The 26,718-nt window shown below is 39.8% G+C and overlaps 4 protein-coding genes across 4 annotated transcripts in view; 2 read left to right on the top strand and 2 right to left on the bottom strand.

Moving 5' to 3' along the window:
• LOC116173656 (serine/threonine-protein kinase SMG1) overlaps positions 1-23,182 on the bottom strand; it is a 38,587-nt gene extending 15,405 nt beyond the window's left edge. The window contains exons 1-4 of the mRNA XM_031491285.1: positions 20,133-23,182; positions 13,223-14,728; positions 6,660-8,555; positions 6,150-6,614 (exon numbers count right to left, since the gene is read on the bottom strand). Of these exons, the coding sequence (XP_031347145.1) occupies positions 6,150-6,614; positions 6,660-8,555; positions 13,223-14,728; positions 20,133-22,985 (6,720 nt within the window). The 5' untranslated portion in view covers positions 22,986-23,182. The remainder of the gene's footprint in view (positions 1-6,149; positions 6,615-6,659; positions 8,556-13,222; positions 14,729-20,132) is intronic.
• LOC116173659 (histamine H2 receptor) lies at positions 29-1,643 on the top strand. Its single transcript, XM_031491287.1, has 2 exons — positions 29-1,075; positions 1,208-1,643. Exons 1-2 carry the CDS (start codon positions 413-415, stop codon positions 1,574-1,576), a joined length of 1,032 nt encoding a protein of 343 aa, XP_031347147.1. The 5' UTR covers positions 29-412; the 3' UTR covers positions 1,577-1,643.
• A 565-nt stretch (positions 23,183-23,747) lies between the features above and the next one.
• LOC116173657 (chitobiosyldiphosphodolichol beta-mannosyltransferase) lies at positions 23,748-25,312 on the top strand. The gene is made up of 4 exons (XM_031491286.1): positions 23,748-24,407; positions 24,457-24,704; positions 24,751-25,036; positions 25,083-25,312. The coding sequence occupies exons 1-4, from the start codon at positions 23,866-23,868 to the stop codon at positions 25,276-25,278; spliced, it is 1,272 nt and encodes a 423-aa protein (XP_031347146.1). The 5' UTR covers positions 23,748-23,865; the 3' UTR covers positions 25,279-25,312.
• On the bottom strand, positions 25,248-25,892 carry LOC116173661 (NHP2-like protein 1). The gene is made up of 2 exons (XM_031491291.1): positions 25,737-25,892; positions 25,248-25,685 (listed from the first exon to the last, which is right to left on the bottom strand). The coding sequence occupies exons 1-2, from the start codon at positions 25,737-25,739 to the stop codon at positions 25,305-25,307; spliced, it is 384 nt and encodes a 127-aa protein (XP_031347151.1). The 5' UTR covers positions 25,740-25,892; the 3' UTR covers positions 25,248-25,304.
• Between the last annotated feature and the right edge of the window lie 826 nt (positions 25,893-26,718).

Genomic DNA, 26,718 nt, shown 5'->3' with positions numbered 1-26,718 from the left:
GATAGGGGAAACAAACGCTTATCTGGGCCATGCTGTTCTATCGGAAAATAGTAGTTCACACCAAGAATTCGGTGACGCGTATCGGCAAATTGCGAGTACAACACTCCATGAGATATCACTTGTCTGATAGATAAGCTATCAGATGACCAGGACACTAAAAAATCTGAACGCACAAAATGTATCAAAATTTCACGTCGGCTTTAAAAGGCGCCCCGCCAATGATGCTCGAAACATTTCTTTAGCGCGACTAAAAAGGGGGAGGATTCGCAAATTGTACTCAAATTTCGAGGCAGTAGGGGAAGAGATAAAAATCGAACATAGTTCACCTGCAATTAATCAGTCGAAAGTGTTTAGTGCCGATTCGGGCAGGTGTAAGGTAAACAATGCGTCGACTAGACACCTGCAATAGGAGATGAGTGCAACGCTCCCCCTTTACGTACTAATTTTAGCGGGAGTCGTCGACGGTCTGCTAATGCTGTTCGTCTTGTGCGGGAATGTTTTAACGATTTGTGCGGTGAAATTAAGTCGAAAACTATCGGCGGTGCTTTCGAATCAGTTCATCCTCAGTTTGGCGCTGAGCGACATTATGGTGGCGATCAGCCTGCCGTACCACTTCGTGTTTTTCATGGAGGGAGGCCTACATGCAAACTCCGTCTTCTGTGTGCTTCGAATAGTGTTGACGATACTCGGCTGCGCATCTTCGATCGGTAACCTCATCGGGATTGCGTTGGATCGGTACGTCGCCATAGTTTACCCGTTACACTACGGTCGCTTTATGACTAAGAAAGTTGCCGTCGCGATTATTATAACCGGGTGGGCCGTTTCAATTGTGATATCCCTACTGCCGAGCTTTTGGAATCAGTGGAACGAGACGGACAGATGTGTTTCGATAAATAAAGTCCTGCCCAATGAATATATTAATTTTGTACTCATACCGATGTTTTTAATGGTTTTGATCGGGATGTTCGTGGTCTACACGCGAATTTGGAAGGAGGCGACCGGGCACGCGAGAAGACTGCGAAATTCGACCAGTTACCAATACGGGAAAATGTGGAACGACTCGAAATCTGTCCAGGTATTATACAAAAATAACAACACAATTTGTTTATACAATGTACAGATACCTTATCTCAAAAGTTCAATGCCAATGCTATTTTTCAACTTATCAAGCAATAATCAAAGCAGGAATTTAATCGGCTTTTTCCAGGTGGTGCTTTTAATTATCGGCTGTTTCTCCGTCTGCTGGTTACCCTTCTTCATATCAATTTTAATAATGAAACTCGAATCGAGATTAATCTACGAAATAACGCTGCGACTCGCCATCGCGAACTCGGGAATAAATCCCATTATATACGCGTGGAAGAATTCGAATTTTCGCCAAATTTTCGCCTGCCTACTGAGATGTCGACTGCCAACCGGACTGTATTACAACGCCAGTTTTATTACGAACTATACGACGGCAAAGAGAACGGGCAATGTGAGATTTGTGAGAGAGGAACAATGCGTGCAAATTGAAAGGGATGGTATCGCGACTGTTAGTGCAAGTATTGAAACGTTACCAGAATGTAAAGTATAGTTGTGTGCGAGCAGCACAGCGTGTCTAGTCAATTTTTTACACAAATTATATGAACGTTGTTTTTTAATCATGTTGTTATCCATTCAATTAAAGATGTCCCGACTGTTCAGCTATCACGAATCCAGGATTTTCAATAGGCACTCCACTTTCAGTTCATCTCTTATCATAGTACTTGGCATTTTTTATCTTTATCTCAGTGGCTTGTGATTAAATTTTCTGTAATATCGCACAATCATATGTGAAAATTAATATACAGAAGTGATCGTGAGTTAGAACTTTGAGAAAACCAAAAATTGCAAAAACGCGTCCGTTTGGATAGCTAGAAAGAAGATTTACCTTACTTTTAGCATTCACCCCGTACCCCCAGATTAAAATGCACTCCTATTCGCGATTCAGATTAAGGTTGAGACCTCTGGTGGCAGCACATTGTACTTAATATTGGTGGGATATGGCCGCCATTTTGTTTATTTACAACGGCCAAAAGTAAATACACTCGCAATCAATGTAATTATACCTTAAAGAGCAAGGATAGTTTAAACCTTCACATTCTATCACGAATTTTAAATGTGATCAGTGCAATTATGCAACCAACAATAAGGATAAGTTAAAGAATCTGCGTATAACGCATAATATTTCCAAAGTCTTTAATTGTGAACAGTGCAATTACACAACAAACAAGTATAAGTTGTGCACAACTCCTGTGCAGATAAAGCGCATTTTTTTAAACCGAAATAGCTTTTGTTTTGACATCACCAATGGATCTCAATCGTCATTTGGGAGTACCCTCTTCCGACAATCCGTTCTTGAGGTATACAGGAATATACCCGAGCACGATAAGAGGTCAAGGAGGAGGGCTATGGTTGATAGAAATTAATTCCTTGCGTTGAGACCTTTCATTAGAGTACAGTGAAGGATAAAATTAGTTCCACCCCCCTTCCCGTACTTTGATAAGAGGACAGAAAGAAGCGCAGTAGTTGGTAGAAAACGGTTCCTTTCGTTGAGACCTTTAATTAGAATACAATGAAAGATAAAATTAATTTTTAACCACCCACTCCCCCTCAGGCCCCGTCGCTCACTGATGTCGAAAACGAGTCGCACGGGAAAGTTATAATTTGTACAAACCAATTTATTTCGGTGAGATCTTTCATTAGAATACCATGATAGGTAAAACATGTGTTTACCCCCCCCCCCCCCATTTTCTAAAGTTTAACTTAGCATCACTAAAGGCATGCGTATGCAAAATCTGAGACCAATTGGTGGTCGTATGTAAAAGCTATGCATGTTTTACTTTCAAAAACAGCATTTCAGGAAATAATTCGTAGGAGGGGGGGGGCGAAATTTGATGGCCGTCTGGCACATCTTCAAGGTATAGGCTACCGCAAAAAATTCCAGAAATTTAGTACCATTCCCCTAGAAGTAGTTCAAAACGGTAGAAGTGACGTTTAAACATTATCATAATAAAAATAAAAGAATAACATCAAGCGACTTAATTTTTTTATCAATTTGCCACAAGAAGTAAGTAAAACATGGAATATCTCGGAAACCGTTTGAAACAGCTTTTGACATTTTGTATCAAATTAAAGGTCTGGGAAAAAGGAAAACAAGGGTGAAGAACAAAATGGGGGGTGCCATTTGAAAAAATGGAGTTACGGATGTTTAAAAGTTGAGAGCTTTGAAAAAGTGACGTAGTCTCACTTTTTTAGACTGTTACGCATACCATAAGAAAATTCGATCTTTCTTTAATAAATCAGTGAAAATAGTTTTGCAATATCTCTCACCGTTTTCGAATAATAAATTTTTAAAATTACCCCTGCAAATTCAATTTTTGATATAAAAACTTGAATATCGGTGAAGCCCTTGGAGTAAAGGGTCAACTATGGGGTATCGTTGTACTCCAAATTCGACGAAGAATCCGAAAATATAGAAAAAATATGGGGTCCCTATTTAAAATAACAAAGTTGATGGCTACTTCCGGTATTTCCGGAAGTGGCGCCATCTTGAAAATATTTTAGTTCAATTCATCTTGTGCCAAAACCCTTAAATGACTTATCAGTTTAACTTAATTTTCAAACGTTTTCCATATCTTTCTAACTGACGCTCGTCAAGAATTACCCTGTATAGTGAGTGCTGAGCGGACCATCTTTAGACTCGCTTCACGTCAACCCTAGGGATAAATCATTACTTGAATATCTGACAAGTACTAATCTAGAGATCTAGAGGTTGACCTGAGCGGTGAAATTGTTCTCAGCATACTACGGGTACCAAAAGTTTCCAGAATGACGCTGCTGCGCGCGCCGTTTTCGTAGTACGCGGTTCTGCCGCTAGTGGTTTGTTCGGCCGCGCCTTCTCAGTCAGGATGCTAAGCGGCATTGATGTGGAAGGTTGAATCTACCCACAAGAGGTGTTTTGTCCAGCCATGGTTCAACACTTCATGGAGAAGTTTTGTGAGCAGCGCTTCTTACCCGGAAAAAAAACCTCGGTAACCGTTCAAATGTTGAAGACCGCTTACAAAGATGACGCTATGTTTACACGTGGTTCACCCGCTTTAAAAATTGTGAAATGTCAACTGATGATCAACCGCGTTCTGGACGTCCGAACGGACAGTGTTCAACAAATCAATATGTAAGTAGGTATGTGGTGCTCTCTAGTGCAATAAACTAAAAACTATAATTAAGTGCAGTGCGAGAGCGGGCTATCCGCAGATCATCAATTTCGAGTCTACAGCAGGAGTCAACTGGCACACTAGGTGCAATTTATAGAATATGAATAGTGGGAATGGGTCATCTTTCGTCTTCTTACATGCCGCTACCAGTACGTTATATCAGTTACACGTATCTCCTAGTTTGGATCGATTATGTTCGGGTTTTCAGATGTGGAAAGGTGGCAACTCTAGGATTGTGTCAACAAATAACTTTTAAATGAGTTTTTGAAGTATTTGAAATATTAAAAAGAACCACGACTGTGTTCTTTTTTAATATTTCAAATACTTCAAAATCTCAACGGAACCAGAAATGGTGAACTTCATCACATATATTTTAAATGAGTATTTATTATTGGTTGCGTAATCACACTGAGCACATTTTAAATCCTTGGAAGGATCGTGCTTTAACACATACCTTGTAAAAATGCATTTATTGTAGGTCTCATAATCACACTGTATACATTTAAAATTCATGAAAGGATGTGTCAACAAATGATTTATAAATGAATTTTTATTATTGGTTGCCATAATCACACTGGCCACATTTGAAATCTGGTAAGTCCTGTGATTTATTTCGACGCTTATTTGTATTATACAAATAGAAAATGAGTACAATTTTAATTATTGTGCCTTATTTATACCGGGTGAATATTCTAAAACTGAGCATAGGGAATTAACATGGGAAAAAGGTGTTTTGCAGATCGTTCTAGAAGCAGATCTAATGAAGCTTGTGATTTATGACTTTTGAAATTTATTGCAAATTTTACAACTCTGAACGTAAATCACAAAGATTTTATTGTTGGGCAATAAAATAATCTACATGATTTTTTAAATTGTATTTTATAGTAGCGAATTTTCATAAGCGATATCAAGGCGCCATCACGTCGCCATTAAGTTGATAAAGGATTACTAAGGAGCAATAAAGAATGAAAGCAGACTCGAAAATTGTTTAGCATTTCGTTTGCTATATAAGCATATTGTGTTTAATAGAAGTTCCAATATTTAATAACCGATATAAATTCATTAATAATTGTAAATAAATTCTAAAATATGAGTACTACTTCATTTTTCAATCTATAAAAATGTACTAATTCCTCATCGTTACAATCTGGCTTACGAGGCCACCCTCTTACTACTGTGTTCTTGATATAGTGTTGACATTTTGTTTACATACTAAGCTTATTTTGCATTGCCCTTTAATTTGTTGGTAAATTGAGTTGATTATTATTATTATTTACTATCCGCATTTGCCTATGTGCGGACCAAGTATCACAATAGCATCTCAGAAAATAATTTGGGAGGTCGTACAACACAAATTTGAAGACCGTCTCGTATACCTTCAACGTAAAATAATGTATGAATAAATAAACATACATTTTTTTGTTTATAAAAAATAGGCTAAAAATTAAACTGCCGAACAAACCCTTCTTTTGTTAGACAAAAAGGTGTCAATTTTTCAGGGTGTCAAAATTGAAACGGAATTATTCACATCTAACAAAATATCTTTTGCGCAATCTATGTGCACTTTTGGCATTGGAAGATTGGCCGGGAAGACAGCGGAAGTGGTTGCACCCACCTTTGTTCAAAAATGTGGTAAAAAAGAGCACTAGACAACAAAAAATTGCTGAAACAATGAAAAATTCATGAAATGAACGACAGTCTTTTATTTTTATTTTACTTTACCATGCCTACTCACCATACACGCAGAAAAATCTATAGCTCGCATTTGAACCAGGGACTTACCAAGCTCACCTAACCACGCCAGAATAAACGCATATATTATATTATATTTTTTGGCGCTATGAGCACCACGTCCTTTTTTATTTCATTCAAAAACACGAAATGCGAGATTTCAATAATATTTTGACTCACCTCTACGCCTGTGACTCCGAGAGCCTCGACGATATTCGGCGTGAGCCTAAACGGCACCTTCTCCGGCACCCTCAGGGTCTTCCCCTTCTCGAAGCACACATTATAATCGATGTGCACCACCTCGCCGCTTGTCAAATCGACGAGAACATTGTCCAGATGCCTATCGCCCAGTCCGATAATGTACCCGAGCGTGCTCATCACGGCGACCGAGTACGAGTAATTTCGAATCATCTGCCACCACTCGCCCGCGCTCACCGCGTGGCACCAGAGCTCTTTGGCGAGCAGATCGTTCGGCGTCTCGGCCATTAGCTCGGTGAGGACCTGCTTGAGTATGGCGAGCGGCCACTCCTTGCGACTTTCGGGATTTTTCACGCCGTGCTCCTGCAGTAGCGGGTTCAGTTTGTTGTAGAAGAGCTCGGAGGGTCGCAGTACGCCGACGTTCGGATTCGAGTTGCTTCTCTGGCTCTGAAACGAATCGTCAGTACCTACGACAGAGATGAAAAGTCTCACCTGTCCCACTTTGATATTCGACTTGGCACCCTCTCGCTGCTGCCATCTCTTGTACAACGCAAACACCGGCGTTGTACCATCCACCCAGCTGATTAATCCGCTTCGAGGTCCCAGAGGTATGACGGAATAGTGGCGGGCTCGGTAAAGATTGTGGGAGCTCTCGTCCGAGCCCTGAGCCATCATGGTATTGGCAATGCTGAGGAATTGCATGATGCGCTCGTCCAGGTGAAGATCTTCCAAACCTTTGAAGAGGTAGGTGTACGTTTGACCGTCCGAACCGTAAAACACCAACTTTTTCGGTTTGGTTTTCGTCGGTAAAATCGAGACGTGATTCGACACGTTGGATATCGTCACCTGTGTTCGGATGGAAGTCGTCAGTCCGGGCATCGCGATCACTGTATCCTTTAATCCGGCTAACAGAGGACTGATGTCTTGCATTTTGAGGGAGTATGCCGTCCGTTTATGGGCCTTCTGTTGGAATTTGCTTTGAAGCATTTTTAACGGTTGCCAAGACTCTTGCGGTTTTTCAGGATGGTCGGGGTTCTTCAGCTTCTCCAGCACTTGTTTTATAATTGGCGCGTAGCGCTCTTGGAACTGCTTTTCGTGGGGCGTCTCCGGTTCGACGCTCGTCACCAACTGCAGCTGTTCTAAGATGAATATAATCGGCTTCATTATGATTCTGTACTTTTCGGTGATTAACGAGATCTTCTCGTCCTTGTCCAGGTGGGCGTTGTCGTTTACTTTTTCTATCTCGACCTCGAGCTGATGCTGGCGTTGAATTATTTCGCTGTTGTACTGCACTAGTGTACCCAGCCAGAGCTCGTCCCAGAGCAACGTGATGCGGCGCAATTCCTTCACGAGCATCTGCACCTGGGTAATGGTTTCGGGTGCCTGCTTGCTAAGGGTCTCCACCATCGACTTGAAGCAGGATTGCAAGACGTTCTTGGTTTCTTCAGTGTCGCTATCGTAGGCGTCTTCGATTTCGTTGAGCTCGTTGTCTTCGTTGTTCTCGTTGCTTTGCGAAAAGCAATCTTTGGGCATCGATATTTCGGAGAAGTCGAACTTGACCCCGCCCTCGACCGCGCCCACCACCGCGGGAAATGTGATCAGATGCGGCGCGTCCTCGGCGACTCGACAGAGAAATTCGGAAACCCTCTCGCGCACGTACGCCTCTGGATGATTCAAGCGGGAGAACAGTTGCGGTATTATCACCTTCCACGGGTGAGTCGGTGTATTGGCGAGTCCGTTTTCGATTACATTCTGCAAAACCAGCGCGTGCTTCACGATTAGCCGCAGTAAACGCAGCGTTGCCGTGATCGTGCTGCACTCGTTGTTTCGGTTGATGTTTTCCGCGTTAACCGCCAGATGGAGGTACTTAAAGTAGGAGTCGACGCTCATTTCGTAATAACCGTAAATTCGCTTCTGGGAATTTTTCCAAATCTGAATGAGACTCTGGAGCTGCTGTTCGTGAACGTTGTAGAAAACCGGCACGGAGAGCAACTGCTCTCTGATCGCTTCGACGGTGCTGGTTTCGTTCAAATCAATGTCGTCCTCGTTAGTGGTGGGTCTTTGCGAGAGTATACTCAGAATTCGAGCGAAATCGTCCTCGGACACGTCGACGGGGAGACACCTTCGAACTGCCATGTTATCCTCTTCGGTTAGCAAGTTCGTTATGTCGGAGTTGTGGTCGATGATCTTACGACCCCATCGATAGCACCACGTGCCGAAAGCAAACCAATTTTTGCCCATAGTTATACACTGCTGGACGCTGAATTGAAGAAGTTTTCCTATTGCCATTTCGTTCGTCGGTATTATGTTCGTACCGACGTTTATTCCTATTTCGGGCAAGACCAGTAGAAGTTTCACCAATGGGCTTGTCATATCCGTTACTGTAAACTAAAAGAAACGCATTATTGAATGTTATTGATTTTTAACATTCAAAAGCAGGAAATGAAAACACCCTTCATTTTAAGAGATAGAAAAAATCGTTTGGCCGCTAGGGGGCGTGTCTTGGATTTAGTAGATTTCCATAACCCTTCAACTTTCTTATTAAAGATTGATTTAGGCCTTTTTTCAACTCATATGTTAACCGCATGACATTTCAATTGGCCAATTTTCAAGTATTAATGTACAACTGAAATTTAAGGGGGGGGGGGGGGGCTCAAGCAACCTTGACATGTGTAAGTACAATGTGTAACAACACGAATCATATATTATTATTATTATTATGCAATGTGTGTTTTAAGAGAAGAATACAACTTACCAAATTAGATTCTGTGCCTTAATGCTATTGATTGCCTTTTTTTTTGCATGGCCACCCCGTTATTATGTAGGATTAGAATATAAAAACCAGAAAAACTAAGATATTTTGAACAATAGCAGAGATAGGTATAGGGCATTATTATCAAAAGTTGAAGGTTTTTGGAAGAGCTAAAAGACGACAGAAAAATATACAGGGTGTTCCATTTAAAAAGTCTGATTTTTTAATATGAAGTTTGGTAACTTTGGATCTAAAAAAAACACCCTGTAAGCTATTTTTTTAATGTTTCATAGAAGATGTATTTATTTGACTTTTACTTAACTCAGGATAAAAGATATAAAACCTGGAATCAAAATTTAAGTAATAATTTTGACAATATACAGGGTGGTGACTTGCGTAACGCATCATAGGGATTTCAATGTAAAATTCAAAACATGCGATTATTGGCTCCCCACATTATTTTAGAGCAAAAATGTATTAAGGTTTTTTGTAGAAAAATGTTTTTTACACCAATCAGCGGTATTCGTTTTCAATTTTTTTCACATAGACGGAAAATTGAAATAATAATAATAATAATAATTGCACTTTATTGACTGAATATATGTAGAATACAAAAAAAAGATGTATATATAATGTGTAAGTAAACAATCTCAGTCAAAAAGATCAATTCGCCTAAATGCAGGAAGGTCTGCATCAAGCGTTCTACCATTGACCTTGACAAACGAAAAAAAAAAATAAAAAAACGAAAAAAAAAAAACAATACACTCGAAAGTAAAGATAAAGAAACAAGAACAAAAAAAAAAAAAGAAACTGTTGACAGTAATTCATACTCGTCGTGTAGCCAACATGTGCGCTTTTATCGTTCTTTTCAGTGATGCCACTGAGCCTTGAAGTATGCCTGGATCTGTTAAAATAAAGTTGACAGTTTTCACCATATTGTAACTAAATGATCTTTTGAAGATTTCTTTGCGGTGCTTGGGTATCACTAGCAACTGACGATATCTACCACACAGTTGTTTTTTAGAACGGGAGGTAACTTTTGTGGCGAGATACTCTGGCGTTTTCATTTCAAAAATTCGCCAGTAGAATACAGCTGAATGAACAGATCGTCTCTCTTCCATGCATAAAATATTATTGTTGCGTAGAGTTTCTGTAATGCCACGTCTACCCCTCAGGCCATAGGCGAACCTTATGCAGGCATTTTGGACGCGTTGAATTTTCGCCGAATCTGCTTTGGTGATACAGGATGAGTAGATAACATCGTCCGCGTTTTTTTTACAAAAAACCTTAGTACATTGTTGCTCTAAAATAATTTGGGGAGCCAATAATCGCATGTTATGAATTTTACATTGAAATCCCTATGATGCGTTACGCAAGTCACTACCCTGTATACTGACCCTGACGCTTGCAAATGTCCAATTTTTCTTAAAAATCGAATTATCTTTAAAACTACTAGCTTTCCGGATATTAACCATATAATAAGAAAGACGTACAATTACACGTAGAATTCAAAAATGCGTTCAAATACAGGGGGTTCTATTTTAAAAAAATGTACCATTTTGGCGCCCTACTTTGTAAGCGCTCCCTGTATAATTCCAAATATTTTTAAAATGTGGAGAATATTCAACCATATCATAATACAAAAGCACTATCTATCTAGCTTTCTATGTTAACAGTAGATAGGGGGCCTGTTTTTTTAACAGGTCCGGTTTTTTAAACATACCTGCAGTTTAGACAACAACCACGATGACGTGTGTTTAAACCACGCTTGAACCTCACGTCTGGCGCGTCACGTGACTGTCTAAATGTAGGGCAACTTACCGCTGATTTTGTTATCAAATCTTCGTTTTGTTAAATTATTTATGTGCCAGTTCTGATTTAATTTATGGGCGCTTTGATTATTTTTATAAAAAGTTGAATAATTTAGTAGCAATAAGAATGGCCTTAATCGGGAAAAATTTTTTTTCATAAATCAATATTTAAAAAAAAATTCCCTCTTGTATACCCCATCGCTTTACACACTGTACATTTGTTTATTTAAAAATAAAAATAATAAATTTAATAAAACTGCTGCAACTACCGAGTGGTCCCTAGGGACCGCAGTGCCCCTATCAGATATGTTACGAGCGGCCCCCACGGACCGCTGCCGCGCTAAACGTGTTAATATCTCTCAGCGTTTTAGAATAATAAATTTTTAAAATTACCCCTGCAAATTCCATTTTTGACATAAAAACTTGATTTAAACCTTAGCCATAGAGGGCTACTAACTATACCTCAACATAAAACAGCACTATTTGAGAATTGTTTGACCTTTTATTTCACTCTTTAATTTGATTTCGTGTTACTGTTGATTATTCCTGTTCGTATTGTCTTTTATCTTTCAATCTGTTCATTCATCATTTCACTATACTTAGTAAGTAGTTATTCTAAAATAATTTTGTTTTCTTTCGCTGTTTTGCTCTGTACAAATATTCTCTGTTTTGTCATGGCGTTTTGCTGAATCTATGCCATGAGGTTCTAAACATTTTTTTTTTTAATAAATATGATTATTATTATTATTATCGACGAAGTCCTTAGAGCAAAGGGTATAGGGTATCGTTGTACTCCAAATGCGACGTAGAATCCGAAAATGTATAAAAAATAGGGTGTCCCTATTTAAAATAACAAAGTTGATGGCTACTTCCGGTATTTGTGGAAGTGGCGCCATCTTGAAAATATGTTAGTTCAATTCATCATGTGCTTAAACCCTTGAAGGATTTATCAGTTTAGTGTCATTTTCAAAGGTTCTCCATATCTTTGTAACTGACGCTCGTCAAGAATGACCCTGCATAAAACAGTCGGAGTGCCGCCACCGTTATGCATCCACCTTGCTCCTGGTGTGTAATAGACCATCATGACCTTGCTCGAGCACATTATTTACGATTGCACGACATGAACGAATGTTAAAACACTTTCTTTGCATAATTTTCACGAAATGAAAGCGCCAGGTATGCATTTATCTTTATATTTACAAATCATTGATACTCGCAATGATATGTCATATTTAATAAACAGTTACTACATTTCTTAAACATTTGCTACACTATTTACTACATTTCCTCAACATTTACTACATTTGCCCAACATTTGCTCATCATTTCCTCGGAACTGTACACCACATTTGCCCAGCGGTCAACCCCTTGAGAGGGAAGATACATTAAATACTGGAGTTGGCGTATGAAAGGGGCCTTTTGTCAAATTTCGAGGCCGAGTTGCTGTTCGTTAAAAGCCAAGAAGACGTGCGTCCTGCGTTAAGTTCAAGTAAAAGTTCTTAAAAGACGTATGTAAAAGTTTGGGTGTAGCAGTTTTTCATTGAAGTTGTTCTCTTCCGTTTTCGGACCTTGTTATTCTCCGTTTTGATTGTTGGACTCTTATGATAAATTTAATTTGTGTTTGAATTAAATTTTGTTTGCGTCATGTAACTCGTGTGTTTATTCGAACCCTTAACGACCCAGATAAATGTCTCATGTTTAATTCATGACGGTTAATTTTGTTGATTAGTACCCAAAGTTTGTTTCGGATGTCTACAAAATTTGCGTACATAATCCTTCTGGAATTTGACGAATTTGGTCGCGGCCATTAGGGCTTCAATTCACTCAATTTTGTTTTTGGTAGGTTGGTAACAAAGGGTTTTGAAATTCTGAACTAAAACTATACAGGGTGGTCTATACTGGGCACTTTCAGCACAATTTTAAAGAAAAAATCACTGACATAAAAACAAAGAGAGGACCAGGAAGACCAAGGGAGACATGGGGCAATGAGGTGAATAAAATAATAATAAGAAGAGGACAAACAGTCAAAAATGCGAAGGAAGTGGCCAAAGACAGAAGTGAATGGAAGAGTTTTGTGAATTAGAGCATATGTTATTTTTGTTTCCTATTGTTAACCTAACAGTAAGTAGACAATATGTTAATGTTAACAACCTGTAATCCCAACACCGAAAGGTATAAGGGAATTTTCGATTATATATATATAAAATCACTGACGCAAACATAATTCAGCTATCTCTAATCGTTTGGCCGCTAGGGGGCGTATCTTATATTTAGTAGATTTCCTTAACCCTTCAACTTTCTCATTATTAAAGATAATTGATTTTGGCAAAATCTTTCTTAGGCCTTTTTTCAACTCATATTTTAACAGTGTGTCACGAAATTTCAATTGGCCTATTTCTAAGTATGAATGTACAACTGAAATTAAGGGGGGGGAGGGGGGGGCGCTCAAACAAAGTATGAAAAGTGTGCTTCAAGAGAAAAATGCAACTTACCAAATTAGACTCTGTGCCTTGAAGCCAAGTGGCCAACCTGAGCAAAATCTTACTGCTAATCTGCTTCATATCGTGCCTGCCCAGTCGATCGGCATTCTTCGAAATAGCTGTCGAAGCGTTCGCGCACAAATTGAAAACGAGCTGCTTATTCTCCTCGGTGGCGTAAAGCAACTTGATCGCCTCCTTCATCGACTTGGCGAAATCGAACGTGCACGTACTAAACTCGGCGGTCTTCTGCAGCAACAGCAGCCCGATATCTTCGAGCGGCAGCCGCTCGTTCAGCGCGAACATGCCCTCCTGCGCCATGAAGCGATTTAAGTGCAGGCACGCCAGCTCGTAGTTCTTCTCCTTGCGCGCCCTGCGTATGATGTGCAGGCGGAGACTGCTGCAGAACGTGTTGAAGCCCGGGTTCTGCTGGTCGCGCGAGAAGTACTCCGACCACCAGAGGATTTTGGTCAGGATGGTCGAGTCGATTTTTTCGATGTCGTTTTCGAAATTCTCCGACACCAAGAAAACGTTACTCGCCAGCGAGTTGTTCAGAATGGTCTTCAGGCCGTTTGCGACGTAGTGCATCAACAAGAAAGTCTGCAGAAACTCCGAGGGTAGAGATAGCAGATTGTCTTGCATGATTTCTTGTATTGTGGCGAGACTGGTGTCGGTTTTGGCTAGTAGGTACGCGCACTTGGGCGCGTTTATGTTTGACGCAACGTTGTAGAGGTCGCTTTCGGTATTGCGCAAGATTTCGTAGGTACTCCACGAGTTGGTCTCTTCAATGTTCCATTGGTTCAGCTTGTTGGCGCATCGTATGGTGTCTCCATTCGACAGTGTGTTAATGCAGTCATAGTTGACAGTCGTGAAGAAGTGCTTTAAGCCGTTATCGCCGTGCCCTAAACTGGTCTCGTAATTCTTCCACTCGTTAATCTCGCTCCAGCTATTCAACTCTTTGTAGCAATTAACTATTTGACTCGACATAAAGTATTGCACCTGAGTGTCGGTGTCCTTCTCGTCTTTGTTACGTTCAATTAACGTTTTGTAATTTTTCACGGCGCTTTCGTATTTTTTATTCGCCTGGTCCGACGCGAACTTCACCCACTCCAGCTTTCGGTCGGCGATCTTTTTACACCAAGTGTACAGACCGTAGATGGCTTCGTTTTCTCTCAAATTTAGAAGGGCGAGCGTGACGTACATGACCGCCCTTTCAAAGTCGACCGTGTTCGTTTTGTTACCGGCGACCAGATTCGCCAATAGAGCGTGCCCGTGCCGAAGGGCGACTGTCGATTGGCCCGCGTGTAGGGCGACAATAACGATGACGACTCGAATGCGAGACAGCCACTCCTTGCAGGTGCTCGCGTTCGTATAGAAAAAGGTACGGACGGGTTTGGGCGCGGGGGGCATGGCTATGGCGCAGCCCTCGGCCGCGTTGTAGATTGCCTTTTCGAGGTGTTCCATAAATTGTAGTAGCATCCGAACGCGCTTCTGATCGACCTTTCCACTTTCGCTTGGTTCCTGCAAACAGAGAAGAATTTGAAAAAATAAAATAAAAGTTGCTTTTGCATATAAAATTTCTGAAAAAACTGGACCAAATATAGGAAAGTTGTTCTGCGCATGCGCAAACGGTTTTTTAAACATATTTTTTACATAGTTAATTTTTATTTCAATAAAAAAACTTCGCGGGAATACGCCCAACCATTCTTCAAAGTTTCATTGCAATCGAATAAACGGTTCAGGCAAAAATAAGAGACATACAGACAGACAAACATTCATTTTTATTTATATAGCTGAAGTAATAACCGTGGCTGGCAGGAGAGTCAATTTTATCCATCAATACATTTCACTGTTTCCCGAATCAAACTTATTACTACCCTCGTATCTTCTCAATTTTATACGGGAAGAGTTAAGATAGAAATTGAGTGGCGTTCAACCCCATTGGTAAGCCCCAGAACGAAAATCCGCTGTGGAAGATCTCGAGCTTGTATTTTTTTTCCAACTGTGAGCTAGTTGATTGATTGATTGATTTATTGTGCTGAGAGACTGTACAGTCTTTACACTTGTTAGGGCCGTTTATGCGGTGGGTGTGAGGTAACACAGCGCTAACTCTGCTCCTGTTATCTGTTCCAATCGACAAAAGTACTAATGAAAATTACCGACTAATATCGATTCTTCCGATATCATCGAAGATTTTCAGAACCGTAAAAGAATTGAAAGATACCATTTAACTATCCTGAAAAAACAAGGGTACTTACAGCAGTATGGTTTTCTGAGATTTGACTCAAAGTAGGTATTTTTTTAAGTTCAACACCCTGTATATCTTAACGTCAATTTTTTGAATTCTTTTTCTTGAACACATTGATGTATCACAACATATTTTTTTAAACTTTAGCCATGAACCAAAAGTAAAAATCTTATTTTTTATAGTGTTTAAATAGTAGGCCATGGAATCAAGGGTTTTTCTTTTTTAACTGTAATTTGTATTCATGGCAACAGATACCCATCAATAAAACAGTACAAACATGTCATTTCAATATTTTGAAAAATATGATATAATATACAGGGTCCATTGGTGTGTGGGTGGAAGATTGTGGGTTTATTAAAATTCATAGTGGGGAATATTGAAGAACCCTTAAGGCTACAACTTAAAAATATTTTCAAAAAAATTGCAATTGTTATACAGGGTGATTTATATCAAAGTTGCATTTTTTAAATGGACCCCCCTGTATATTATTACATATTTCGTTTTTTTGGTAAATTTTAGTGTGACTTTATGTATTACACATGATATCTAAAATAAGTCGTTTAGCCGCAATTCGTCGTTTTTTCAAAAAGTAGATGTCCAGTAAAAATTGAATATCGCAGTTATCATAAAACTTAGAAGGCCGTGGCTTTGCAGCGGCACTAACCATGCAAATAAAAAGTTTAAATAAAAATAAGAGAAAAATGTTTATTTCAATAGATGTTCAAGACCACACATTTGTCAATGGGTTTAGAAAATCATTCTTTGGCACCTTAAAGTATTATTTTTCATGCAGTCTTAGATTTCTAGAACACAATGCAATATTTTTCTTTTCTGGGTAGTTGCGGGTATTTTTACCTGTTCAGGAATGAAGCCTAAAACCTCCATTATAAGCTAAATGCATAGTTGGAACGTGCTTAAGTCATCCGCAAAAGAATGACCACTAACGGATTAAATTTCTTTGGAATACGATAAGTGAGTCAGTAACTTACATACCTGCTTTCTACACTGGCCTGCAGAGGGTGGAAATGAACCAAAAATAAAATTCCTGTGTTATCTTCCCTAATTGCTTCTTAAAATAATTTTGCGGTCTTATTCAGTTTCATCAATAAATTTATTTGGTATTTAACATGTCATCTTTTTAAATTTTTATGTCATTTTTGTGAAATTTTTAAGTCATAATTGTTTTTATTTTTCATTTTCGCTGATTTTTATCGTCATTAAAATCCTAGGCCTACTAATCAACAACAGAATTGTAAATGTCAATGAACTAAACTGACAGATGTCATTTTATTTTGTTTTAATATTTTCCAAAATGGCTTTCGTGGCTTACTATTCAAATTGATTTATTTAATTTCACGCATTCGTTTAAATGCAAAATTCAATATTATTTTTATCTTTTAAAATAGGCTACGTCAAACAATAGTTTTTGTTTTGTTCTGGTTAAATGGGTAAATGTTTTATCATTTGGATTGGTATTTATAATTTTAAACGGCCTACTGACTAGTGAGAGGCTTTGAAAATCGAATTATTAGAAATTGTTGAATTACAAAAAATAGGTAAGAGATATATACCGACATGCTTATATCGTTAGAAAGGTAAGAAAATTTTATATTTCATGCAATAAAAAAAATTTAGTAGTTCCATTTAAAAATCAAGTTACCTTTGATTGAAATTTTGAAAATTGCCGGAGTGATTTCTTTTAACACAAAAGAAGTTAGAATAGAGATTGACCTTCTTTAAAAGTGAGACGTGTAAATTGCTCCGTAAATACGTTCAATTTTGTGGGCCTTGACGAGTGAATTTATACGTATAGAGTGATAAGAAGAGGCAGATAAAACGGAGGGAGGACAGCAAGGATTTTCAACAACCCCAAGCACATGCCTAAGTGACAATTAAACAATATAAAACGTGTAAGTAAATAAATATAAATTAAATATCTCCGATAAAGGTCAAGCAGGTCTGATAAGAAAGAAGGCAAATTTCCCCTTAATTTTATCATTTTATATTCTGTAAGCACTGCATATAGGCCACACACAACATCGCAACCTACTCAACTCAAAAATGAGTTCCGGTGGCGAAGGGTATACTACTGAAGCGTAAACGAGCAGAAGATCCAAATATAGAGGTATTCCACAGAAGTAAGAAAACTGTACGATCGCCGAGGAAACCCGAAAGGGTCGATACAAAGGAGAACCAAGACATGGAAGTAAAGGGATTTATGAAGGACATTCTAAACGAACTAAGAGAAATAAGAAAAGAACAACGAGAGTATCGAGAAGAGATAAAAGAAATAAGGGAGGAGAAAGTTGAACGTGAAAGGTGACTTTACGCCAACTCTTCAGTTACCTATCTCGTATGAAATTGCACGAAGAGCATTTTCAGCTAAATATATTTCATCTAGCCCTAAAGGTCACGATATATTTGCCCAAAGCCACGAAAATTGATGATTTTCGCCGCTTTTATGAATTTCCTAGGCTAAGAGGTACACACCTAGGCTAACTTCTGAGTATCTCCCTTGCATAAAATTTCCCGAGAAATATTTTCAGCTAAAAATATTTCATACAGACCTCATAGATCGCGAGATATCAGCCAAAAAGAGCGAAAACACGGTTTTTGGGGGATGGTGGGGTGGCTGGAGCCTTTAGCACAGGGTCTGGGGGGTGGGATTTTTAATATGTCTCAACAATGTTTCTGACACCCAACTGAACATATTCCACCATTTTTTTTTTCCATCTCAAAATGTCCAGTTTGCCAATTTTACAGTCTCTATCTCCTAGACTATATATACAAAAGAAGTTTAACTTTGTATGATTAGTGCCACTGCAAAATCACGGCCTTCTAAGTTTTATGATAATTGCGATATTCAATTTTTACTGGACATCTACTTTTTGAAAAAACGACGAATCGCGGCTAAAAAACTCATTTTAGATATCATGTGTAATACATAAAGTCACTAAAATTGACCAAGGAATAGAAACATGTAATAATATACAGGGAGTTTCATTTAAAAAAATACAACTTTGATATAAAACATCCTGTATAAGAATAAGATATCGCGTTAATAAATAAAAATACCAATTAGGACTCAAATCTCAGAAATAGTGGGCCAAAAATTTTTTTGACTACGCCACTGGATTCTACGTAAATACATCTAAAAGAAACAGTTTTTGTCTTTTTTTCTATCTTACATAGGTAGTAAGATATAATAACATCCCAGATCCCAAAAAGTCAAAGTTTTCGTTTTCACCCTGTATCTCAGAAACAAGTGTAGCTAGACTGATTCTGTTTGTGGTATTAAAAACAGCTGAGATACATCACAGTCTCAACCAAAATAGGACACACAGTACACCAAATACCATTAGTGAATAACCCCTCGATCGAAGTATTACATCTTTTGCTGTTCCTAAGCCCAAAGATTAAAAAAAATTACATTAATTTTATAAAGCTCTGATACCTATTCAGAAAAATTACACTAATTTTCATTAGATTCCACCAAAATATGTCAGGGTCAAGCTGTAGACTGATGAATTGGTACGAAATGACCCATATGTATTAAATTATAAATACTCAAAGTCAACGACAGATGAATAAACTAAGGATTTTAACGCCATCTTTTAGAACTTAACAGTAACCATTTATGCTGCACATTTTTATTAGGGAGTGTCTATTGCACTGTCCAGTCATGCACATTTATGTTAATTTTTGTATAACTTTGCAGGGGTTGGCAACCTATTGAAACGGAAGAGCCAAAAATTACAATTTACAAAATTTCCCAGTTTTTAAAGAGCCACAACAAATTTTTGATTCAATATTATAGTATTTGGCTATATACAGGGTCCTGCAACAGTGCGTCGGTTTTTCCTACATAGCTGATAGATACCTGGTAAAAATATTGGTGGTTGCGGATCTACAGAAATTATTTTGAATGTACAGGGTGTTCCATTTTTACGATGTCAATAAATAACTGATCTTTTTAAATAGAACATCCTGCATATTTTTACTTGTTTCAATGCCATTTGTTCAAAGTGCTATAACTATTCTCTTTCAAAAGGAACTACCGTTATTTTATTTCGCTATTCGATTGTCTTTTGTGTTCTCTTCAATGTTCATAAGGGGTGCCCTGCGCTTAAATCCCTCAGTTTTTATGTTATTCGATATTTTTCACAAAAGTACCTACTCATTAATTAATTACGTGTTTATACATCGGAGTAGGCTGCTATAATAAAAAAACAAAAGAATAGCAGAAAGTAAACAAGTGTCAAAAATTAGATAATTATTTGCTGCTGATTTCGTAAACAAAGAAGATTAATTAAAAAGGCGAATTTCAAACAAATGAACTAATTTCTTTAGGGAGAGCCGCAAATTTATATTAAAAGAGCCGCACAGGTTGCCGACCCTTGCACTAGCCGTCACATTTTCTTGCTGTACTGTCTGTACAGTACAGTACACACACTTATTATGGAAACAGTGTATCTAATCAAGGAAGTGTAATTATCTAACCAACAAGTTCAAAATTATTTTGCACTCCTTATCACAATTCCTATCTATAAATAGCAGGTTCTCAACCCATGCAATCTTTGAGGAATAAACAAGATTGTTACTGTAAACAAAAAAAAAATTGTTTATAATTTTTAATTTTTTTCTCAATTGAAAAATCGGAGGGACAGATAAACTCACCTCGCCATCAATTTTGCTTCTCATCACCTCCCTGGCGAGCCGCTTGAGCACCACCTCGAAACTGGTGAACGTCTCGTTCGGCTTGCCCAAGGGCGTACGCAGTTTGGAATTGACGCACAGCTGCGCCGCCTCGAACGTGACCCAATTATTCAGAACCGCCCTCGAATTCAACGCCAAACTGCGAAAAAACTCCATATTCGCGTTGCTCGCGTTCGGCTCGGTCTCGATCGGCCAGCAGCACGTGAAGACGTCCTCGAGTAAATTGCCCGGTCGCTCCTCACCGTTCAGCAGGTACCGCATGAACGTGGTGAAGTGAAACGGTAGCATTTCGCCGTAGACCGCGCCGGAAAGGTGCAGATGTTGGGCCAGAATTACTGTGTTGTTACTGTAACGGGCGAGGTCGGTGCATTTTAGCTTGGCCTGCTCGACGGAGTACGGCTTGTTGAAGTGGGTCAAGGTCAGGTCCCACGGTAGGTTTTCGGAGAGTGTCGTGTACATGTCCCGGATCGGTTTGCTCGTGGAGTTCATGTGGAGGATGCAGAGGTCGCTGACTGACTTTAGAAAGAGGTTGTTCCACGACAGCTCCTTTTTGTTCAGCAGCTTCTGGAGGTTGTTGCAAACGGCTTGGACCACGCTGTTGTTGTAGCTGTAGCCGGATTTCACCAGGATCTTGGCGACTTTGCTGAATTCGGGCGAGTTGTAGAGTATGAGGAGGTACGGTTCGGAATGCATGAGGACGTCGCCTAGCCATTGTAGCACTAGGAGAGTTATTTCGAAGTTTATCACGCTACCGAGGGTTTTGTGGAGGACGTCGAGGATCAGTGCGAAGTTTCCGGAGTTGGGGGATTTGCCGGCGACGTCGCCAGTTAGTCCTAGAAGTGCTTGGGTGTTGCTTACCAGACTGCTGCTCGCGATGAAGTGGTTGTAGCTCTTGCAGTGCGAGTACAGGAGGTAGAGGAGGCTGTACTGTAACGTCGGTGCCTTCTGGCCGAGCTCGGAACTGTACGGCATTAGGAGGATCGCGAAGAGATCCAGCATGCTCGGTTTGAGCGCCCACAGGCCGATGATGGAGCTGCTGGAGTTGGCCAGCTGCGAGAGGCAGCGGAGCAAAAACAAAACCGACAATTCCGGATCTTTGGTTACAGGTTCCGTGAACGGGTTACTTTGGCACAATGGAGAAATGTTCGGCACAATCTGTCGGTACATAACCTCCAAATCGCCCAAAACGCATCGGTACGCCTCTTGGAGTAGGGGAATGTTTTTCAGGTTGAGAAGAGCTTGGTACATGCAGATCGTCGCTTCTTGTACCTCGACGAAATGCGAGCTGCGCAATTTAATTACCGTGGAATCCGGTCCTACCAAGTTGTAGACGAGCTCGATCGGTAGATTCACCGACAACTCCTTGATCACTTTTGACGTCATAAACAGCATCGAAATCACGGTTGCATTCGAGAACCGATCGACCATCGACAGCTCCAAGTCGACCAAACCGAAAATTGTGTTATACAGAGAACTCGACTTCGTGCCTAAAACAGTCAGGAGCAGGGAAATATTCTCATTGGTCGCTATGATCAAGTTGTCCGGGCAGCAGGTTTTCAGCGCGTTCGATAACGTGACGATTATCTGAATCATGCAGTCGGTTATAAACTTGACGTTCACTATTTCGTTAGTCGCCGGCTTCAGATCGTCCCCCAGACACTTGAGAACGGTGTTCAAGGCCAAAATCGACACGGTCAGGTAATCCAACGAGTTGCTCTCGCCGTCCTTGGCCCCGTCGTCCAAATCTTTCGCGTAAACCTCGATATCCTCGAAGAAATTATAAACTAAACTCGACGAAAACTCGACGTTAGTCTGAAAGTGATGCCTGATTCTTTGCAGACTTTTTGAAATGAACTCGATGGTAGTCAGCGGCTGGGCGAGATCGACGTGCCACCCCAACAATATATCCATAGCGTCGCGAAATTGCGAATAAAACTGCACGGGATAAATCTCGACGAGCGTGATCAACACGTCCAAGGTCACCTTAAATAATCCCCCGTTCTCTAACACTTCGATCATCGACACTAAATCCTGCATAAGCCCCTCGGCGTGATCCCGCAGCACCGGCTTGCCAACGTCGAACCGCAAGGTCTCCTTAAGCGACTTCATAAACAAGTACTTGGTGTCGTCTTTAACGTTCAGCATCTTGTGAAAGATCCAATCTTGGAAACGCGGAAAGTCGTTCTCCTGTCCCATTATGTAACCCATGCGGCCGAGAGCGCGCGCCGCCTCCTCCTTCGCCGGCAAGCCGGGCGCGCCGTGCAAAATATCCAACATCGACTCCCCCAAAATGTGAAAGGCCTTGCGAACGTAACTCGCGTTGTCGGGTATGAGTAGCACTTCGAGCAGCTTCTTCGAGATCGTAAGCGAATTCTCCTGATCGTTCTCCATGCTCAGCCGTCTCAGCAGTTTGGAAATTCGCGTGTCTTCGGGTAGGTTAAACTTCACCTCGGTCTTCTTTTCGGGCTCGTAGCACTTGGATCGAAAATACATGCTTCCCGGGTCGCGACTGTTTAAAGAATCGTTGTACTTCTTGCTGTACGAGTCGGCATCTCGACGCGACCCTCCCCTACCTCGTCCGTAGCCTCGGCGTTCGGCTGCGCCCACCCTGGTGTGGCGAAATTCGGCCTGGCGCGGCCTCGCGCCCTTGTACCTGCCATCGCGCGAGGTATAAACCGTTTGTCTGCGTTCATTTAGGAACGTCCCGTCGACGCTATCGCTTTCGAAATTATCTTCATTTTGGTTATCAAAATTGAGGCAATCCTTGGAGCTTTTTAAAGCCTTAAGCTTGTAGGATGTTGTGTTTGATATCATTACTTATCTCACATGCCGACGATGTAAATATAGCATTACGTTCTTATGAAAGTGACGATGGATTTCTGAAACGAGTTTTTATTAAACAATCTTGCACAAACTGAGGAAACATCAAGTTTTTCATGCAGAAACGACATAACACAGCGAAAATATTACGCACGAACATAAAATGTCAATCCGACATGACTACCACTACACAAAAAATTAACAAACAAACAACGGCAATTGAAAAATGATTACCAACCTATTTTTGTTTATACAGTGGCGTAACAGACAAACGGAAACGTACCTTTTAAATTTATAATTCGTTTTAACCTTTATTTCATTTGGGGCCGGTTGCACAAAGGCAGTTTTCAGAGCTATAAATATCATTACCTAAAAGCATTGATTATACACACAGTATAATCAATATTAAAAGATTGGAAATCAATTGGGGAGAAAGCATTTGGAGACTAAAATTTTAAATGTTCTTAAAAACCAAGAATAAAAGTTAAATATCTTTTAATACACAAAAGGAACTATAAAAGTTTTGTATTAGGTACTCTTAAAAGAGTGAATATTAGAAGACGATTCGACACAAGTTTCCAGAAGGAAAGGAGGTGAAGATGATTCAATGTGGACAAAACCGCCAAAGGGAGATTGAACATGGGTTTGCACACAATGAGCGAATTTCACAACTGTAGAAAGACGACTAAGCTTACAGGTGGTTGATGGACGTGGAACAGACTATTTGTATAAGAAACTCTCTCGAGTATGACAATTGACTCCCGCTTATGTCAGTCATGTGATTAAAATTGAGGTTAAATCCAAAATCTCAAATATTCCATGACAAATTAATGAAACAAAACATTTTCTTTACAAACCACAACCAAAAGGCATAATGAAACCAGCGAAAAATGTTTGTGTGGTAGTTTTAGGTGATATCGGAAGGAGTCCACGTATGCAGTACCATGCGCTATCGTTGGCCGAACATGGTTGCAAAGTTGATATTGTCGGTTACGGTGACAGCGAACCATCGAAAACTGTGAAACTAACCCCTCTTATACGATACCATTACCTTATACCATACCCTGCACTCCCGCTTCCTCGTCTGTTAAACTATATCTTCAAAACCCTCTGGCAATCGCTCACATTACTGTTTGTATTATTGATGAACAACACTCCAGACTCGATCATTGTACAAAACCCGCCTGCTGTACCGTCCCTACTTGTGTGCTGGCTGTACGCGTGCCTCACCAAAGCTCGCCTAGTAATTGACTGGCATAACTACGCACACACAATAATGGCATTAAGTGTCGGCCCACAAAACTTACTAGTAAAATTGACTAAACAAATCGAACGCTTAATTGGCAAACGTGCCGGTACAAATTTCTGTGTAACAAACGCCATGAGAAAGGATCTCGACGAAAATTGGTCGATTAAGTAACTATCGGCAAAATTTAATTTGTGATCACTTACTGTTTAATTTCAGAGCGGTAACGCTCTACGATCGACCACCTGAAAAATTTCGCACACTTTCGCTTGAAGAAAAACACGACATTTGGTGTAAACTAGGTGCGACGTACAAAGAGTTGTTAGGTGAGGATGGCAACACAGTTTTTACAACGAGTGACGAAAGCGGTAACATTAAGTGGAGAAGTAAGCGACCGGGATTGCTACTGTCGAGCACTAGTTGGACTGAGGACGAAGACTTTTCAATACTCTTCCAAGCGTTACAAGGTAGTACATCCGAAGCATTTTTGTACAATACTCTCTATTTGTGTAGAGTACGAGGATACGGTTGACACAGAGCCTGGTTTGTCACCACTCATTTGCATTATAACAGGAAAAGGTCCTCTAAAGGAGTATTACTGTAAAAAAATTGAATTGTGCAAGTGGAAGCATGTGCAAGTAATTACACCGTGGCTGGACAGCGAGGACTACCCCAAGGTGTTGGGCTCGGCAGATTTAGGCGTCTCCCTACACACAAGCTCCAGCGGCTTAGATTTACCAATGAAAGTTGTCGACATGTTCGGCTGTGGACTTCCCGTATGCGCTTACGATTTCAACTGGTCAGTTTACCACTGAAACTACTTCTTTCTAAATTTTTAGTTACAGCTTAAACGAGCTGGTCAGACACGGAGAAAATGGATTTACATTCAAGAACTCGACTGAACTGAGCAGGCAGCTTATTGACTGGTTTAGAGACGATACAAAACGTAAAACCTTCACAAAAGAGTTGGAAAAATTTCAGGCAGTTCGATGGAAGCAGAACTGGGACAATGTAGCTTTACCTTATTTTAATTATCAATAAGTATCTTGATATACAGTAAAAAATTCTTAAACTAGTAAGCGTTCGATTTCTTGTTGAATCGTTAATATTAACGGTTTCAATTGTGACCCTTCATTTATGGTAACACTACACGCGATTATAGGACGAGAAACGCCACATGCACGACCTAAAGCTTGCTTGGAACGCACAAAAACGTACGGTACATTCTTGTCCTCGCAGAGTAACGGCAAGTGAAGCAGAATTTCTATGGGTTCAGCATCGGCAGCCATAACAATGAACTCAGCTATTCCTCGGTTTAGCGTTTTCGTAACTTCGTTAGCTCCTTTCCTTAGCTGTTTGTAATTCATAGCTTGTTGCACTAAATTTAGAATCTTAGATGTTAAATTGGCCTCGGCCAAAGGATATGCTTTTGGATTAACTTCGTTCGCCTGTAATGAAGGAAGCTTTAACAGATTTAATCGTAAATGGATTTAATTTACCATGGTATCCTCTCGGCTTTCGCTTCACGGAGGTAAATTACAAACACGTGGTATTTCAAAACAAACGTTTGGAAACGTACGCGCGAATTTGAGGTTATAAACATCTGTGTCTCTAAAGCAGTATTGCCAGTCGTTAGTGGCTAAGAATCACAACAAATATAGGGTGATTCAAAAGGTTTTGTAATTTCATTAGAGATTTAAATTCGTTACTTCAACAATTAAAAGTGATAAAGAAAATTTTGAAAATAGACGGTCGTTCCTTTGTTTGTCCTTTCCCGTTGTGTATGAAGGTAAAATGGGAGTTGGTATGCTAGATAATTAGATATAATAAGGGGTACGTGACGCTAATAAGCCTCCCCCATCAGTTACGATCATGAAATTAATAAAAATGGCTAGAGGGGACCTTAATTAAGCGTTTTCAACAACAAAATTGCGAAAGAAGCCCAGTTCAGCTCGTAAACGCACCAATGAGCTTGGTAGATGGTGGTGGATGTCTTATGAGTGACTTTACTTACTTGTAGACTAATGTATAAAATGGTGTAATCGGAGTAGTTATGTTAAGGGCCATTTAATGTGCTTCAAAGGTGGATATGTGATTGGCAAATAATTCCAAACTTTAAGATTTCTTGATACTTAATTGATAAACGCATTATAAAGCTTGTTAGGGGTAGTTTCACAAGTTGAGTGCAAAGTAATAGTAGAAAAATCTTGCTATAGAGCTAAACTGGAGACAGAAACCTAGTTTAGCTCTAACCAATTTAGAAAAAAAGTTAATAATCGCCTGTAATTTGGAGGTCGTTTGCAGCTCTAAAAGGATTGGAATAATCTGGGGGATCTTAAAAGGCTCAGACAAAACTGAAAACGCTTCTGAAACAATTTAAAAAGCGCTGGTAATGCATTTAATCACTGAAAACCCCTCAAAAATCTCTGAAAAGCGGGTACAACACGATTCTCAGTGCCAAATTGCGCTTTAGACACTTTC

This window comes from Photinus pyralis, unplaced genomic scaffold (genome assembly GCF_008802855.1).
Source record: "Photinus pyralis isolate 1611_PpyrPB1 unplaced genomic scaffold, Ppyr1.3 Ppyr1.4_LG6, whole genome shotgun sequence".
In the NCBI taxonomy this organism is placed as follows: domain Eukaryota; kingdom Metazoa; phylum Arthropoda; class Insecta; order Coleoptera; family Lampyridae; genus Photinus; species Photinus pyralis.
Note: the sequence above shows the minus strand (reverse complement) of the source record. Positions and strands in the feature narration are given on the sequence as shown.

Excerpts from the sequence above, each read along its gene's own strand:
- LOC116173659 (XM_031491287.1), top strand. The coding sequence starts at position 413 with ATGAGTGCAACGCTCCCCCTTTACGTACTAATTTTAGCGGGAGTCGTC. Across the intron at positions 1,076-1,207 it reads ACGACTCGAAATCTGTCCAG|GTGGTGCTTTTAATTATCGG; the intron begins GTATTATACAAA and ends GGCTTTTTCCAG.
- LOC116173657 (XM_031491286.1), top strand. The coding sequence starts at position 23,866 with ATGAAACCAGCGAAAAATGTTTGTGTGGTAGTTTTAGGTGATATCGGA. Across the intron at positions 24,408-24,456 it reads GACGAAAATTGGTCGATTAA|AGCGGTAACGCTCTACGATC; the intron begins GTAACTATCGGC and ends GTTTAATTTCAG. Across the intron at positions 25,037-25,082 it reads TGCGCTTACGATTTCAACTG|CTTAAACGAGCTGGTCAGAC; the intron begins GTCAGTTTACCA and ends TTTTAGTTACAG.